This window comes from Grus americana, chromosome 29 (genome assembly GCF_028858705.1).
Source record: "Grus americana isolate bGruAme1 chromosome 29, bGruAme1.mat, whole genome shotgun sequence".
NCBI classification, from domain to species: Eukaryota; Metazoa; Chordata; class Aves; order Gruiformes; family Gruidae; genus Grus; species Grus americana.
The window spans coordinates 495,168-512,602 of NC_072880.1; the positions used below are offsets into that span (position 1 = coordinate 495,168).

The following is a 17,435-nucleotide window of genomic DNA, read 5'->3' on the forward strand; positions in this document are numbered from 1 at the left end:
CCTGTCCCGATCCTCCTCCCAGCCGCTGCTGAGCTGCGGCTCCGCTCTCCTCCCACCAGCTGGGCTGGTGCCAGCCTGCGAGTCCCACGACGAACTCGGCTTAAAACCAAGAGGACAGGAGGCTTAAAACCCAGGTGGAAGCCCTGCCTGCACTCTGCCCACACCCTGTGCACATGCCTGGGGCAGATCCCACGCTGTGGGCTGGAGCTCCCGTGGGCCACCAGCCCCATCCCAGGGGATCCAGAGAGGGTCCCAGCACAGGGACGGCGGGGCGCGGCAGAGCCCGATGCAGCACCGAGGGCCCTTAGTATGCAGCAGGTGCAGGCAGCACCGGCAGAGCCGGCAGCTGAATCGCAGTGCCGCTGCAAGGGCAGCTCCTGCCCATCCTGGCTCCAGCACAGCAGGATTATTGTCCGTCAGGATTACAGCAGGCTGGGGGGGGGACACGACAGCTCTGCCGAGCTGCTGCCGGCACCCCGGCACGGGCAGACCGATGCAGGCAGGAATGGACAGACACCCCGGAACGGAGCGGGGATGCGTGCGCGCAGTGTCTGCCCGCGCCCGTAGCTCTGGGCGTGCAAACCCACCGGTGCCCGGGCTGGCGAGCGCGTGCCCCGTACTCACACGTGCCCCATGCTCATGCGTGCCCTGTGCTCACGCGTGCTCTCCCCGCTGCGCTGGCTGCCGCCCTGGCCCCGGGCCAGCAGACATCAGCAGCGGTGCCCTCTGCTCTGACCCCGGCAGCGGGAATTGGGCAGCAGAGACGCAGCTGCCCAGCCGGCACCCTGCCCCGGCCCCGCGGGGTGCGGACGGGATGCGACGGCCTCTGCACGTGCGTGCTGTGCCGGTGCAAGCCGGCACACCCGGTGCACGCACCCTCATTGCTATGGCAGGCGCGGGCTCAGTGCGTGTGGCTCTGGCTAATTAGCCGGCGCGGGCCGGCTCCCTCCAAAGCCCCTGCTGAGTGTTTTGCTAAATTATAACCTTGACGATGCACATCATCAGGCGGCTGCTTGGGGAACAGCCGGCTCCGGCCCCACGTGCCCGGCACTGAGCACCAGCGCAGCGGTGCAGAGCTGCTCGGCTGGGGTGGGAACACGCCGGGGTGGCATCACGCCGGGGTGGCATCCCACTGGGGTGGCATCCCACCACGTGCCCGCAACCGTCAGGTGACGTAAGAGCAGGACCGAAGCGGGTGATGGGCTCCGTGGCGCGGCCCCAGGGTGCCGGGGAGCCTGCGGCCAGTGCCTGGTGCGTGGTGCCCGGTGCCCAGCTTACCCAGCGCTGCGCTCCTTGGGGTTCGGCACGCACGTCCCCTCGGCTCAGCGTGTCCCCTCGGCATGGCGAGCCGGTGGCCCCGTTTCCATGGTGACAAGGAGCCATTTCCCATCTCCGGGATGCTCTCCGCAGCTCTCGGGTGGGGGCTGCAGCTGCTGCCCTGCGCCCATGGGAGACAGGCAGGGACGGGTCTCACTGCCTTGGGGGGAGGCGTGCTCTTCTCTTCCAGCCCTCGGGGGGGGCCACCAGGCCCCACGTCCCACCCCGTGCGTCCTGGGGCTGCCCCCGGGATGGCCACAGTGCCTGACCTCATCCTCAGCCGGGGGCAGTGAGGGGTGTCGGGGAGTGCCAGGTCCCCTGTCCCGGCACGGTTGGGTGAAGGGACCCCGTTGGCACAGCCAGCCGTGCAACCCGGTGCCAGGAGCTTTTTTACACGCTGCCGGGAGCACCGTGGGGCCGGGGGGCCTGCACCCAGGCTCATCCCGGTGTCACGATGTACCCACTGTCCCCCGTCCCGGCAGCGAGCTGGGGCACAGGACTGGGCACGGCCGCACCGTGCCTCCCTCTCACCTCCCGCCACACCACTGTGTCTCCCAGGCCAGGGGCACAGCCCGTTGCCTCTTTAGCCCCCTCTCCATCTCAGGGCTGCTTACTACCATTTCGCAGCTTTTTCTCTTCTCGGTGATCAATTTTTTCCTTCCCAATTTCCGAGGGCTTAACTCCCACCCAGAGCTGCCCGTGGGGCACGGACCTGCCCGTTGAGGGCACCCGGGCACCCTCACCCCGCGCCCTCCCCCAGCAGGACCTGGGTGTCCTGGCACTTGAGCATCCTGGCTGGCGTGGGTGGCAGTGGGGAGCTGGAGGGGGGGGGGGGGGGCTGGCATCGGGCTGGGGGGGGAGCCCTGAGGCGGGGAGATTGCGAGACAGAAGGGACAGGCTAATGGAGCCTATTCCTTTAATAGATTCAATTTCTGCCACGGCTGGCTGCGGGGCGCGGAGCCATCAATTCGATTCAGGGGACGGGGAATCTGATTTGGAGCGGCCGTGCCATCAATTAGCTTTTATTGATGGCATTGCTCATTGGAAGTCGATGGGATTTGAAGCCGGCAGCGGCTCCCGCATACCAAGCAACCCCCGCTCAAGGACAGGGCCCCACTGCTCCGGGACCTGGCACCCAACCTTGGGTCCCCACAGGGACCCCTTGGCCTCACCTGGGAAAACCAAGGGGGCTAGGGCAGGGGGCTGGGCAGCCCCCCGACATCCCCGCGTGGGGGTTCTGCAGGGCAACATTACCCCCAACATCCCCGCGTGGGGGTCCCGCAGGGCACCATTACCCCCGACATCCCCGCGTGGGGGTCCCACAGGGCACCATTGCCCCCAACATCCCCGCGTGGGGGTCCGCTGGGGGATGCCCCCAGGCAGCGTCCCCATGTGGGGGGTCCCTCAGGACAGGGTTGCTCCGCACATGGGGGTCCCTTGGGTAAAGTCCTGCTCGGATGGCGTCACCCCCACACGGGGGAGTGCCATAAGGCACGGTTCCCCCCAGGATCCCTACGTGGGGGTCCCACAGGGTGTGGATCCCTCTATGCTGGGCAGCCTCCAGGCACCATCCCAGACCCCGCGGTGGGGCCAGGCCCCGCTGCCCCCCCATGGGGATGGGGTGCGGGGTGCGGCAGGGGAAAGGCAGGCAGCGGCGCGAGGGGGAGGGGCGCGGCGCGGTCGATGCTTTTGCTCAGCCTCTTGCTGAGCAGTTTCTCCCCAGAAGCCATAAAACCTGTCTGACGTGCCCAGCACCACTGCGGCAGGCGGACGGCAACGCCTGTGTGGGGAGGGGGCTGTGGGGCCTGGCTGGGGCCCCCAAGCAGGGCTACAGGGGGCTGCACCCATAGGGCCAGGGGACGGGAGCCACCGGCCACCGCGGAAGCCTCGAGCAACCCTCCCGCCAGCAGGCACGCCTGGGGCACACCGCTGCCCGCTCCATCCCATGGCCGCCGGCTGTGCCGGAGACGTGACCCTGGGGGCAGGGACCCAGCCACACCACGAGCTTGGCCCCCGCAGTGACCTGGGTGCCTGTAGGCAAAGGGTGACACCCCAACCATGGCCTCCGCAGCCCCCCCCCCTGCTTTGTGGTGCATCCTAAGGGGGTATGCGGCAGGCAGACGGGCAGATGGACAGAGGACCACCGCCCTGCGGGCAGCACGAGCCCAGCCAAGGGCAGCGAGCGGGACCAGGGTGCCTGGCCGGGGGCTCCGGGTGAGTGACACCCCACTCCGAGCCCCGCCACCCCGCATCCCAGTCCCTTACCAGGCGCCGGTGGCCAGCTCTGGGTCCCACTGCCAGGCACTAATTGCAGGCAGGTCATCTGTAATTAAAGCTCTCCCCGTGACATGAGCCAACGTCTCAATATCAAATCGCTGCAATTGAACCCCCGGCCTGAAAGGTCGCAGCGAGAGGCACAGGCACCCCCCCAGGGAGAAGCTGCCCCGGCCGGCACCCCAGCATCCCTGCGGGGACGGGGACCACGGGCAGGCGGGCGCAGGCAGGAGGGGACTGCAGGCAGCGCAAGGCCAGGGGTGGGGGCTGCACAGCCCGAGGGCACAGCAATCTTGCAAACACTGTATTGCTCGGCTCAGTCACTACCAGGGGTTAAAACCAAACCGTAAGGAGCCGGTGACGGCATGGAGGGCGTCTTCCCAGAAGACAGATTGGTGTGTCCTCGCCGGAGGACAAGGCAGCGGAGGGGCTGGGCGCTTGACTCCGTCCGGTGCCCGGAGGAGCTGCCGCCCTGCTCCAGGGCCTGGGGGTCCCCGGCCCCCCAGGGCAGGGGATCCGCAGGGGAAGGCACGAGATGAGGTGACGGCCCTGGGGCAGAGCAGGCGTCCGCCAAGCTGCGGGGAGCCCAGCGCCGGGGCAGGGCGGTCAGTGGGGCCAGCGTGCAGTAATGCCGGTGGGAAGCAACGTCCCTGGGAGGGGGAAAGCCCCATCAGGGGATGCTGCGGCAAGGGGGACCAGCCCCCAGGGGCACCCACTGCCTGGGAGCCCGCCGCGCCCCCCTCACCTTCCAGCCTGCAGCTCCTGGCCCCGGCTTGGCTCCGTGGGGGTCTGGCGGGTGAGTCGTGGCCCGGGCTGCCCCATGGGCTCGGGGGTCGATGGCAGCAGAGGAAGAGTCTGGAAGCGGGCAGTGGGGCGGAGGAGCCCGTCTCCCCGCCATGGGCAGTGCCGAGGGTCAGATCCGGAGCAGGGTGAGGAGCATGAGCACCAGGCATGGGGTACAGGGCTGCAGCGGGGCTGCGGTGTCCTGGGCAGGCACCGCGTCTGACAGGGCAGGAGGAGAGGTGAGGGCGAGCCAGCCCCCCCTGCCCCCCGCCAGCCTCCGGTGCCCCTGCCCACCCCCTGCCCCCCCGTACTCACCCTCTGGCCCCCCGCGCCCATGGGGCTGCGAATTGGGAACCTCCGTCACCGGCTCCGGCGCTGAAACAAACCCCAACGGTATCAGTGACCGGCTTCCCGGGGCGACACGGTGTCCCCCCCAAGGCTCCAGAGCAAACCAGTGCCCCCAGCGGGGACCAGGCTGCCCCAGAGACAGGGGAGGGGGAACCCCAGAGTTTTGGGGTGCAACCGCCCACCCGGCTGGACTCACTGGTGCCTCTGCAGCAGACGGAGACGCGCAGCCTCAGGCAGCGCCCGGCGCTCTCGGGGCTGGGGACAGCTGGGCAGAGGGGACAGATCAGCGGGTCCCCCCCAGCACGGCCCCCCCAGCCCGGGTCAGGACCCCCTGGGACAGGATGGGACCCCCCAGCCCGGGCCAGGACCCCCCGGGACAGGACGGGACCCCCCAGGTCAGGACGGGACCCCCGGGACGGGCCTGGGGCGCCCCCTGCCGGCGGAGAACGGTGCCGGCACCCCGCGCCCCCCCCAGCACCCCGACCCCTCTTGCATCCACATCCCTAGGTGCAGCTGGACCCCCCCCCACTCCCCATGCACCCCCTCGGGTGCATGCAGACCCCACTGTGCACCCCAGACCCTCGGTGCCCCCCGACCCTCCCATGGCCCCCAACCCCGGGTCCACCCAGACCCCCGGGTGCAGCCAAACCGCGGCGGGACCCGCCGGCGGCTGCGCCCAGCGCCCGGGGTGACTCACAGATGTAGTAGTAGGTCTCCCCCGGCTGGAACTCGAAGCCGAGTGAGAAGGGGGTGAAGCGCTGGATCTTCTCCGAGAAGCGGACGGGCTCGAAGGGCGCCTGGGGCCGGTCGCACTTCCAGCGCTTGAAGGAGCCGGGGGTCTCATAGCAGCCGCGGTAGCCCTCCAGGTCCACCATGAAGAGCGTGAAGGTCTCTGCCTGGCCGGCGGGCACGGCGCCCTTGTAGTGCGGGCAGTAGATGTCCAGGTAGTCATTGATGGCCACCTGGATGGTGTAGTCATCCCGCAGGAACCTGCCAGGCACGGTGAGCCGGGGAGTGAGCGCTGGGGCTCTGCTGTGGTCCCCAGGTGGGACGTCCCGCTGTCCCCCGCCCCGACAGAGCAGGTGGACGTGGTTTTTGCCGAAACAGCTACTGGGCACCCGGCTGCTCCCCACAACCAAGCATCAGCTCGGATTAGCCGCAGGCCGCTGGAGCTGAATGGGCTCGGCCACGGTGGCCGGGGGAAGCCCAGCCGTGCCGGCCGGGGCACAAAGCCCCTCGCCCCAGGCACCCACCTCATCGCCCCCGGCACCAATCGGCACTGACACCCGGGCAGGGGGCCACCCCACGTGACGCCTCCCGCACTGACCGGCACGGTGCTCACAGGAGGGCGGCTGGCAGGGGCAGGCAGGGGAGGGGGCCCAGCCCGGGTACCCGTGTGGGCAGGCAGGCACCGGCGCGGCTGCTGGCATGGCATGAGCTCACGCCTGTGCAAATAGCGCGTGCAGCCAGGCCAGGGTGGAGCAGACACCTCTGCAGGCGCACACACGCGTGCACACACATGTGCACACATACACGCACGCCCACATGCTTGGTCCTGCCTGCCCAGGACAGACGACGGCGCAGGAGCCCCTGGCCCCGGCCCCGGCAGGGCAGCGGCCTCCGCCCTGCGCCCACCTCTCCCAAACGGCCGGATCCTGCCGCAGCCTGGGCACGCACCAGCCCGGCAAGGCCCCGGCCTCGCTGGCAGCGCTGCGGCAGGAACGGTGCTGCCGAACTGCTGCCTGGCTGGCAGGGTCGCCCCGTCCTGCCAGGGCCGGGCCTGGCGGGGGGACCCCGGGGCCGGCTCAGCCCCCTCCCCAGCGCAGGCACAGGCAGTGTTTACGGCAGCGCGGATTCCTGGCAGCTGCGGCAAAGGCCGGTGCATTAATCACCGGGCCGGCAGCGCTGTCGAGCCGGGGAGGCTCGGGCCCCAGCCGCTCCCCCCAGGCCGGGGGCTCTTCGAGGACAGGACCAGGCGCAGGCTCCCTGCTGACTCAGAGCATCCCGCCGGGCGACGCTGGCCGGGACGAGCCTGGGCAGGGCCAAGGGCTGCCAGGGGCTGGGGCCCTGCCCTGACCCTGCAGGGGGGCAAACGCCCCCCCCCCTTCCTGCGGCATCCATGGGCAGCGAGTTCTCACATCTCCCATCCATGTGTCCCCACTCCTGGGGGGGGGGGGCAGAGCAAGGCACCATCGGTGCCCCCAGCCCTGCCCGGAGCGTGCCCACCTGCCCCAGCTCCGCTTTGTGGGCCGAGGGCATGAGACCCCCGTGGGGGAGTGCAGCCCCCGGGCCCCCAGCACAGCTCCCCGCCCCCCACCCCCCCTTGGGCCCCCAGCAGCCCTGAGCTGGGAAATGCCTGAACCGGAGGAGGCTGGGGGGAGGGATGGGGCTGGACCCCAGCCCAGCGATGATGGCAGAGCAGCACCCCCGGCCAGGCAGGGGCTGGGCCGTGCCCGATGACACCGACCAGCGGGGACATCCGCAACGGGGACCCGCAGCCCTGACAGTGCCACCCAGGGTGACCCCAGGCTCGGTGCCCCCCCAGCCACAAGCGCCCCAGGGCTGCCCACCGGCCCCATGCCCAGCGAGCGTGCCCGCGCTCGGTGCCACCTGCGGATGCCCAAAGCTCGGTATCACCGAGGGTGCCCGGGCTCAGCGCAGGATGGTCCCTGGGACTTGGCACCACCAGGAGCGCCCACTCGCTTGATACCACCCAGGGTTTGGTGCCCGGTGGCTTGGTACTGCCCGGGGCTCAGCACCACCTGGGGGTACTCACCGGTTTGGTGTCGCCTGGGGATGCCCGGTGGCTCGGCACCACCCGGGGTGCTCACCCTCTCGCTACCACCCAGGGCTCGGTGCCACCCAGGGCTCGGTGCCACCAGCGGTGCCCGGTGGCTCGGTGCCACTGGGGGTACTCACCGGCTCGGTGCCACTTGGTACCACTGGGGACGCCCAGTGGCCCGGTACTGCGGGGGCTCAGCACCACCTGGGGGTACCCACCGGCTCGGTAAGGCCCAGGGGTGCCCGGTGGCCCGGTACCACCGGGGAGATGCTCACCTGCTCACCACCAACCGGGGCTCGGTCGGGATGCCCGGTGCCTCGGTACCACCTGCGGGTACTCACCGGCTCGGTATCACCTGGGGGCTGCCCGGTAGCACCGGGGGGGGCTGCCCAGTGGCTCGGTGCCCGCCAGCCCCACCCCGCCCGGGAGCCCCCCGCCCACCGCCCCGACCCTCCCGGCGGCGCGGGCCTCGGTGCTCGGCGGGGCCCGGTGCTCGGCGGGGCCCGGGGCGCACAAAGGCGGCGGGGCCGGCGGCGCTACCTGGGGTTGCTGCCGTTCCAGTGGACGCCGTGGCGGAGGCCGCGCACCGGCGGCGGCGGCGCCCAGAGCAGCGGCACCGAGAGCAGGAGCCCGAGCAGCGGCGCGGGGCGCATGGCTCCGCCGGCGGCGGCGGGGGGCGGTGGGGCCGGGGCGGGGGCCGGCGGGGGCGGGGGCGGCACGGCACGGCACGGCGGGGCTCGGCACGGCACGGCCCGGCCCTTCCCTCCCCGCCAACTTCGGGCCAATCCGCGCCGCGCCGCCGCCCGGCAACTTCCCCGAGTGCCATTAACCCTTGGGGAGCGGCACCGGCACCCCCCCGGCACCGGGACCGGCGCCCCGCAGCCATCTGGCACCGACCGGCACCGGGACCGGCGTCCCCGCACCGACGGGCGCCTCCGACATCCATCGGCACCGGGACCGGCACCGACTCGGCAACATCCCCCCCCCCCCGCCCCAATCCGGCACCCACCGGCACCCGGACCGTCACCTCCACACCGACCGGCACCGGGACCGGCGTCCTCGGCACCTACCCGGTTCCCCCACGCCAACCGGCACCGCCCCGGTACCTCGGGCATCGAGCGGGACCGGCGCTGCCCAGCACGGTGTGCCCCCGGGTGCTCCCCGCGCCCCCCCCACCCCCGCCGGGCGTCTGCACCCACCGGGCGCCGGTACCGGCCAGGCGCAGCGGGACCCGGCCGTGGGACGGTGCTGGTGCACGCACACGGGCAGCTCCTGCACACGCGTGTGTGCGTGCAGGTGCGTTGGTTCCTGGGCACGCGTGTGCCCGTGCACAAAGGGTGGCTCCTGCACACGCATGTGCCCGTGCACAGAGGGCAGCTCCTGCACACGCACATTTCTGTGCACACATGGGGCGGCTCCTGGACGCACGCGTGTGTGCGCACACAAGGGACAGCTCCTGCACACGCGTGTGTGTGCGCGTGTAGGTGGGGTACCTCTTGCACACGCACGTGTGACCCCGTACGCGGGGCAGCTCTCGCACACACGCACGCGTGTCCGTGCACACTGGGCTGCTCCTGCACGTGTGTGTGCCCGTGCGCATAGGCTGACTCTTGCACGCGCGTGTGCCGGGCGCACAAGGCGGCTCTTGCACACGCGTGTGTCCACGCACGCGGGGCGGCTCCCGCACGCGCCCACGTGGCTCCGACGGAGCCCGCCGCGCGCACCATCCCCGCCAGGGGGCGCGTGGTGCCGGAAGCCACTTCCTGCGCGGGGGGCGGAGCTTCCGGTGGGCGCCGCGGGTGCTGCCGGGAGTTGTAGTCCCCGTCCCCATCCCCCCTTCCCTCCCCCCCGCCCCGGCGGAGGCAGCGCGGAGGCAGCTCACAGCCCCTTTATTGGCGTCGGCGGGGGACAAGCGGGCGGCGAGGCCCCGCGGGGCGCGGGGTGAGGCCTCCCCCGGGGCCGGGCCCGGCCCGGTGACTCCAGCGCTGCGGCGGTCCCGGCCCGCGGCTCAGGCCTCCCGCTGGGTGCCCGCGGGCGGCGGGGGAGCTGGCCTGGGGGGGAGGGGGGAAGAGGCGGCGATGGCGGGGCCGGGGGCACAGCACGGCCCCCCCCCAGTCCCTGCAGCCGCTCAGCCCTGGCTCCTACAGCCCCCCCCGCCCCCCCAGCCCTGGTCCCTGCAGCCCCCCCCCCCCCCCCATGACTCCGGGTTCCCTCTGCCCTCCCTACAGCCCCCCCGGCACCCCACAGCCTCCCGCACTCTGGCCCCTGCAGCCCCCACCCGCACCCCACTGTGGCCCCCCGCAGCCCCCCAGCCCAGATGTGCCCCCCCCTCACCTGGAGGGAATCACCGTGACGTAGGGGGGGTCCTCGCTGCGAGGTGGCGACGGCCCCGGGGGGTCCAAGGGCAGCGGCCGCTGAGGTGGGGGGGGCTTGACCGGACCTGGGGGCTGCGGGGGGAATCGGGGTGTCAAAGCTCCGGCAGGGGCAACCCCCCATAATGGTCTTGGGGGGGCCCAAACCCCCTCCCTGGTGCCAGAGGGGGGCAGGGGGAGGCCCGGCCCAGGCGCACACCGTCCTGCCCCACACGCCGGTGCCGCCGCCGCGCCACCGTTACCTGAGTGCCTGGCGCCACGGGGTCCGCGGGCAGCGGGCGTGTGGGGGGGGGCGGCCTGTCCGAGGGGGGGGCCTGGACAGATAGAGCAGGGACAGTGAGACAGCTGGGCCACAGCAAGACGGCTCGGGCACCGGCAGCCACGGGGCTGAGCCGCCCGTCGGGGGCAGGAGGGTTTTGTGGGGGGCCAGGGCTCTCCCGTGGGGGAATGCCGGCGCTGCTGGGTGCTGGGAGCCGTGCCACAGAGGGGCTGCAGCCCGCAGGTCCCCGGGAGCTGGTGCGCAGCCAGACATGCAGCAGCGGCCAGGGAGGTGCTGCCCAGGACCCCCACCCCAGCGTGGGCATTACCTTGGGAGGAGGGTCCGGCGGGAGAGGCCGGGAGGGCGGGTCGGGCCGGGCCGAGCCGAGGGCAGCCGGCTGCAGAGAGATGGAGAGGGGGCAGGCGCGCCATGCAGCCCTGCAGCCGGGCAAGCCGTGCAGCATGCGGAGACCCCCCTCCCACCGCAAAGCAGAGAGACCCCCCCCTACACACACGCAGCAGGCGGCTCCGGGGCTTAGTCCCGTGCCAGCAACCCTGGCTTGGACGGCCACTGCGGCCCCCAGCCGGGCACCGATCCCAGAGGGGCGCAGCCGGTGCTGAGCACGGCACAGGGCACCGGGGCAGCACGGTCCAGGGCTGTGCCAGGCTGCTCCTGTCCCGGGGTGCCGCAGAGTCAAAGTGCACGGCCCCGGTGCAGAGGGATGCTCAGAGCCGGTACCCAGGGATGTCTCCTCAGCAACACCAGACTGAACCCCGGTACCCACGGCAACCACAGCGTGTTACCACGGCGACAGCATCACCCTTGCCAGCAGCCCCCTCCATCCCCAGCCCCCTGTCTCTCACCTTGCTGTTGCGCATGACCTGCAGCTCCGTGGCCCGACGCCACTGTGGGGGCCGGGGGCGCTCGGGGGGGGGCTGGCTGCCCGACCCGGGAGGCTCCAGCTGTGAGATTCTGCAGGAGAGAGGCAGGATCAGGCCCCGCTCACTCCAGGAGATCGGGGGGAGCCCGCATGGCGACCAAGCGACACCGACACCAGCAGAAGCCCAAGAGAAACGAACCCCTCGGCACCAGAAGATGCGACACCCTGCACCCCGGGGCTGCCCCACACCCCACGGGCGCTGCCAGGGGAAGATCGCAGCACCGGAGGCCTTGCGAAGCAGGATGGCTCAGGGACAGCCCCACGCCCAGGCTCCGGCAGCGACGTTACCCACTCCAGCCGTCTGGGGCTTCTGGACCCAGGAATCGGACCCGGGTCTCAGCACTGTGGGGAGAAGAGTGGGGGGGCTCAGCCCGGGGCCGGGGATGGGGGGGGGGCAGCGGGGGCGAGGAACCGCGGTGACGTGGGGCGAGGAACTGCGATGATGTGGGGCGACAATGCATGACAGGGTCTGCTACCTGCACTGGGGAGATGACGCACGCAGGCACACACACACACAGAGACTGTCACCCGCATGGGGACACACGCGTGCACCCCGCTCGGCCAGCCTCCACAGGACACACGCGCGCATGCAAGCGCACATGCACGTGCCCCGCTTACCCTCCACACACGTATGTGCGCTCACATGCAGGCAGGCAGCTCCGGTACCTGCCACGGCACACGCATGCACGCACAGAGGTGCGCGTGACACCCAGGTGCCACCCGTCCCCGCCGGCACGGTTACCTGTACTGGCAGGACGTCCCCTTGCTGAGCTGGCAGAGGTGCTTGTGCAGCCTGGTGCGGCGGGCGCAGCAGAGCCCCAGCGCCAGGGCCAGCCCCAGCAGCGCGCTCAGCAGCAGGGCGGTGGGCAGGGCGCTCCCCCCTGTGGAGAGCACCACGTCAGCCCCCCCCCGCCGCGTCCTACGCCGGCTCCGGCCTCTCCGGCCGCACAAAGCCCCATTCTCCGCGCGGCTGCGGCTGCCTCTGCCCTCACCTCGCTCCAGGCTGGCGGGGCCACTGTCCTGGCTGCCCCCCGCGCCAGGGCTCTCGCAGGTCGGGGGGGCCCAGCCCCGCTCGCAGTGGCAGTGCCCATGGTTGTTGCACACCTGGGGGAGGGGGTGACACCGAGCCTCAGCCCCCGGCAGGTCCCCACCTCCAGCCCCCCCCCCCCCCCGGCCCCACACTCACCCCGTGCCCGTGGCACTTGCTCTGGCATTGCTGGTCACCCAGAGCGGAGATGTCCTGGCACCGGCGCTGGAGGCACATCTGCCAGGGGATGGGACGTCAGCACCGCGCCAGCCCCCCAGCCCCTTTCCCGCTGCCCTGCTGCTCACCTTCCCGGGGCCGCAGGCGGTGCCGGGTAGCACCATAGCCGCATCACTCACGTCCTCGTCCCCAGGCAGGAGGGTCCCCTGGCAGGACCTTTCTGGTTTGTCCCCCCGGGTGCTGCTGCGCTGGCACTGCAGCATCCCACAGCCAGCGTCCCTGCAGAGACAGGGGAGTCAGGGGTGGGGGGGACGGCGAGGAAGGGGGGGGGGACGGCACTCACCGCTGGGCGCAGGCAACATAGGAGCCGTTGGGGAGCTGCCCACAGTGCCCGCGTTTGTCCCCTTTTGCGTTCAGGGAGGCCACGCAGGAGCTGGAGACGGGGCCGGCACCTGCAGCAGGGGGGCAGTGAGCCTCCGCACTCCCACCCCGGCCCCCCGCCCCGGCCCTGCCGTACCTGGCCCCAGCAGCTGCTGGCACTGCTCCTCATAGGTGGCACAGGCGCCGCCGTAGCAGACCGCCCGCCCGCCGGCACAGGGCTGCCCATCCTGCAGGAAGGCATCGGGCGGGCAGTGCGGCGAGACCCCGTCGCAGAACTCGGGTAGGTCGCACTCGCCCAGGGGGTCCCGGCACGGGTGTCCGGCGCGGCGCAGCTACGGGGCGGGGGGTGTGTGTGCAGTCAGACGAGTGAGGACCCCCGAGAAAGCCACCCAGCGCCGCCGGCTGCCCGCCCCCACGCACCTGGCAGTCCTGGCAGCAGGCATCCCCCGTGGCGCACTCGGCCCCGGGCACCAGCTGGCAGGTGCTGCTGTTGCAGCAGGGATCTGCGCACTCCTGCCGGCAGAGGGGCTGCGGTGAGCGGGTGGCACCGGCATCCCCCCCCCGCCAGCCCCGGCGCAGGGCTGGGACACGGCACCCCTGGGCAGAGCCACTGGGCTCCACGGGCAGCCCCAGGCTCAGGACAAGGCGGGGGAAGGGGTGGCCGCAGGGGGGACCCCAGCCTGCCCAGAGCCCCCCGTACCACGCTGAGGCCACAGTCGCAGCCCTCGCCTGGCTCCAGGAAGCGGTTCCCGCAGCGGGGGCTCCCGGCCAGGCGCTGGGGCTCGGGGACGTTGGAGAGGCACCAGCCCTGTCCCTGCCGCAGGCTGCGCTCCAGGTCCCGCTGGCTGCAGTTGCTGAAGCTCAAACCAGGCGTCAGCCTGCAGAATCGGAAAGGGACCGGTGAGGCAGGGAGGGGGGCTCAGCCCTGGCCCCCCCATGGCCCTGCCTGCTGCCCTCACCCCGTAGGCGATGCCATGATGCAGCCGCGGTCCTGCCGGAGATCACTGCAGTCGCAGAAGCGCCTGGTGCTGTCGTGGCGCATGCCCAGGTTATGCCCCAGCTGATGGGCCACGGTGGACGCGACAACGAGGACGCTGACTGAGTGGTCCTGCGGGACGGGGTGGGTCAGGGCGGGCGGGCAGCGGAGCGGGGGGCGAGGGGAGACGGGGATTACTGACCATGCTGACCCCCCCGGAGCGCGTGGGGGAACACATGGAGGCTTGAGCTGACATCCCCACCGAAACGTCCTCAAAGCGGGCGCCCCTGGGGAGAGAGCGCAGGGGTCGGGGAGGGCTGCCCGCGCACCTCGTCCCCCGTCCCCATCCCTCGCCCCACTCACGTGAGGAGCTGGGCGTTGTCATGGGGCAGCCGGGGCAGCAGCTCCTCCTGGCGCCAGCGCAGGAACCGCTCCAGCACAGCCCGGGCGCTGCCGCCCACCGCAAACCTGTCGCTGTCGCTCCAGACCTCCACTGCCAGCAAGGCCACCCGCACTCCCAGCGGCTGGAAGAACTGGGGGGGGGGGGGAACAGGGGATTAGAGACCCCCAGTGCCAGCGCAGCAAGGGCACAGCTGAGCCGAGCACCGGGCTGGGAAGGACGATGCCCGGTGGGTCACGGCAACGACTCACCGCATCCACCTGGTTGGCGATTTCCAGGGTCCGGGTGCGGACGCGTTGCAGGTTGGGGTAATTCTGGAACTGGGAGTGCAGGGAGGGGCATCAGGGGGGCCGGCGGGGGCACAGGGCAGTCCCTGTGCCGGGGACGTCTGCCCAGCACTCACCGCAGCGTGGTCCACCACCATCACCAGCTCCACGAACCGCTGCTCCGCCACTGCCCGCTTGCCCTGGGGAGGAGAGGGTATCGGTGTGTGGGCGAAGGGACCCTCTCCGGCGGGGCAGGACTCCTGGGTGACCTACCCTCTGTGGCCAGGGGGGCTCAGTCTCCTCTGCCTCCGCCCGGGGAGGATCCGGGGGGCCCTGCCCGCAGGCCCTTGGCACCAGCCGGACCTCCCGCGGCCGGTACGCAATGTGCTGCCCCGAGGGGCTGCCGGTGTCTGGCTCCAGCCCGTAGCCCCGGGTCTCTGACAGCTGGAGGTGGCCACTGCGGAAGGGGAGAGGAGGCATCAGCGGCACGGTGGGAGCCAGGCTTGAGGACCGCCGGAGCCGGGGGCTCACCTGAGTCCGGCGCAGGCGCAGAGGCTGGCCCAGGAGCCGGGGAAGCCCTGCACTGTGCCCTGGTAGCAGCAGTGCTCCTGCAGCAGAGAGGGAGACTCAGGAGCAAGCCCCGTACTGGGATCCCCCCGGGGCATGGGGACGGCTCGGGGACACAGCGCGTCCAGGCCCTACCTGCTCGCTGGCCTCCTGCGTCACGCGTGTGCCGTTGGGCAGGTAGTAGAACAGCGCCCCGGTGCCCAGCACCAGCTCCCTGCCAGAGGCACGCGTCACCCCCACAGCAGGGACCCCAGGTCACCCCACTCTGAGCACACCACCGATGAAAATGGGGACCCGGATACCTCCCACCCTGCTGCGGGTGCACCTCGGATGGAAACAGGGTCCCAGGGACCCCCACCCCACAGGTACCATGGATGGAGAAGGGGAACAAGGGACCCCTGCCCCATCTGCATACGGATGGAGAGAGGGTCTCCCAGATGCCCACCCCTTGTGCACCACAAATGGAGACGGAGCCCACAGGACCCCCACCCTGCATGCACCGTTCATAGAGACGAGACCCCCGGGACACCCCATCCCGCTCCCAGCCCTGCTCTGCCTCAGCCAGCCGTCAACTCACCAGTTTTGCTCCAGCTCCAGCACCAGCCGCGTCCCCTCCAGCTCCAGCAGGACCCGCAGCCGGGCGGGGAACCCCCCCTGCCACAGGCAGCAGTTACAGGAGCCCCCCCTGCCAAGCTACGGGTACCCCTCCCGTCCCCAGGTGCCCTCTGAAACGCTGTGACGCCCAGCGGGGTGTTGGCGGGGGGCTGCGGGACCCGCCTGGCCTTGGCGCGTGCCGGGAGGGAGGAGGCGAAGGGATCCCCTGCCCACCCTGGCCCCCGCGCCCCGCAGGAAGCGTCCCTCCCTCCCGGGTTCATTGTGCCAGGGAAGGGGGGGTCGGACGGAGCCGGGCCCCCCCCTCCCGCCACCCTCTGCGCTTCCTGCCCGGTACAGCGCGGCGGAAACGCTGGAGAGACTCCCAACGGCCGCGAGGCGGGCTGGGCCCTTCCGCCCCTGCCGGGAGGAGTGCCGGGAGCAGGGTGGGTGCCCCTACCCAGCAAGGTCCCTCCCGGCATCAGGAGAGGAGGGGAAGGGGGATTTGCTGGGGTCCCCCTCCCCACCGCCCCTGGGGTGCCCAGGAACTTGGGGTCAGGGGACCTGGATGCCAGGTTTCCTGCACTGGGAAGGGGGCAGCGGTGGGGTGCAGGCAGCTCCCACCCCCCCGTCACAAGCCCCTGCGTGGTGCAGGCACCCCAAGACGCGGACGGGGGCTCACCTGGGTCGCCTCTGCCAGGCTGAGTGTCCGGCCGTCCCGTAGGACCCTCGGGGTCACGTGCCAGGAGCGTCCCAATTCTGCACGGCGCTGCCGCGAGCTGTCACCTGCCCGGGGCCCAGAGCCGCTCCGTCACCGCTTTGTCACCCATGACATCCCAGCCCCCCGTGGTCACCTGTCATGGCACGGCCCCCCAAGCCAGGCCCGGGGTTGGGGTGGGGAGCGGGGACTCCCACGTCACCCCAGCGGCTCCCGGGGTGCCCCCGGGCAAAGCCCCGAGCATCCCCTGGCCACCCGGGCCACCAGCTCCAGCAGAGCCAGGGGGACGCCTGGAGGTGACCCCGCGGTGGGGGGTGGCGGGGGGACGCGGAGCGCACGCCCCCGCTCGGGATGGGCTTCCCGGGGTCCCCTGCCAGGCCTTGCGTCAGCCCCGACCCAGCCGCCCAGTACAACCAGCTCGGGGACCGGGGCAGGGCTGGGAGGCCCGGCCCGGCTGACTCAGTGTCCCTCACCGCCCGAGCCCACCCTTCCTCCCGGCTCTCCGGGGGACCCCCGCCCTCCCGGGGCCCGGAGGAGGCCGGAGGGGCGGGGGGTCCCCCGCCAACCCCGCTCCCCACCACCCCACCAGCCCGGGGAGCGCCGGTTCCCCCGCGGCACAGCCGGCTCCGCGGCTGGACCAAACCGCGGTGCCCGGGGGGGGGCTCCGAGCATCCTGCGGGGGGGTGAGGGGGGGGCTGCGACCCCCCGGTCCCGTCCCGGTCCCGTCCCGGTCCCGCCGGCTGCTGCCGGTCCCCGAGGGTCCCCGCGCGATGCCCCGGAAGAGGCGAGGAGCGGAGCGGACCCCCCACGGGCTGGGGGACACGGACCGACGGGCCCCGGCCCCGGCCCCGCTCACCTGCGCCGCTCCCGTCAGCCCCGGTGCCGGCGGCGAGGAGCAGCCCCGCGGCGAGGAGCAGCCGGAGCAGCCGCATCGCCCCCCCGCAGCCCGAGCGGGGCTCGGCGGCCCCGGGCAGGCGGATCCCGAGCTGACCCGCCGCGGCCGCCCCCGCCGCCGCTCCCGCCTCGCATGGCACCGCCACCGCCACCGCCGCCGCCGGCAGCCCGGCCCGGCCCGGCCCGGGAGGAGGAACTTCCTGCCCGGCCCCCGCCCGGCCCCGCCCGCCGCCCCGCTGCCGCTCCGCCGGCGACGCCCAGCCCGGTCGGCGCGGGGGGGGGGCCGGCAGCCGCGTCTCGGAGGCGGCTCCGGGGCTCCGCGCAGCGGCGGGTCCGTGCCGGGAGCCGGCTGCCGCTGCCCGG

The 17,435-nt window shown here is 72.4% G+C and overlaps 2 protein-coding genes across 2 annotated transcripts; both read right to left on the reverse strand.

Annotated features, from left to right (window-relative positions):
• Positions 1–2,664: 2,664 nt before the first annotated feature.
• Positions 2,665–8,181, reverse strand: EFNA4 (ephrin A4). Its single transcript, XM_054806258.1, has 6 exons — positions 8,045–8,181; positions 5,420–5,712; positions 4,919–4,987; positions 4,690–4,749; positions 4,337–4,593; positions 2,665–4,241 (listed from the first exon to the last, which is right to left on the reverse strand). Exons 1-5 carry the CDS (start codon positions 8,155–8,157, stop codon positions 4,505–4,507), a joined length of 624 nt encoding a protein of 207 aa, XP_054662233.1. The 5' UTR covers positions 8,158–8,181; the 3' UTR covers positions 2,665–4,241; positions 4,337–4,504.
• A 1,196-nt stretch (positions 8,182–9,377) lies between these two features.
• Positions 9,378–17,314, reverse strand: ADAM15 (ADAM metallopeptidase domain 15). The gene is made up of 25 exons (XM_054806666.1): positions 17,035–17,314; positions 16,143–16,246; positions 15,447–15,523; positions 15,005–15,083; positions 14,834–14,910; positions 14,576–14,759; positions 14,440–14,502; positions 14,288–14,356; positions 14,000–14,169; positions 13,839–13,923; positions 13,620–13,768; positions 13,361–13,538; positions 13,081–13,173; positions 12,797–12,992; positions 12,623–12,731; positions 12,408–12,558; positions 12,262–12,339; positions 12,068–12,179; positions 11,818–11,956; positions 11,364–11,417; positions 10,999–11,107; positions 10,464–10,532; positions 10,119–10,190; positions 9,839–9,951; positions 9,378–9,555 (listed from the first exon to the last, which is right to left on the reverse strand). Exons 1-25 carry the CDS (start codon positions 17,108–17,110, stop codon positions 9,513–9,515), a joined length of 2,649 nt encoding a protein of 882 aa, XP_054662641.1. The 5' UTR covers positions 17,111–17,314; the 3' UTR covers positions 9,378–9,512.
• Between the last annotated feature and the right edge of the window lie 121 nt (positions 17,315–17,435).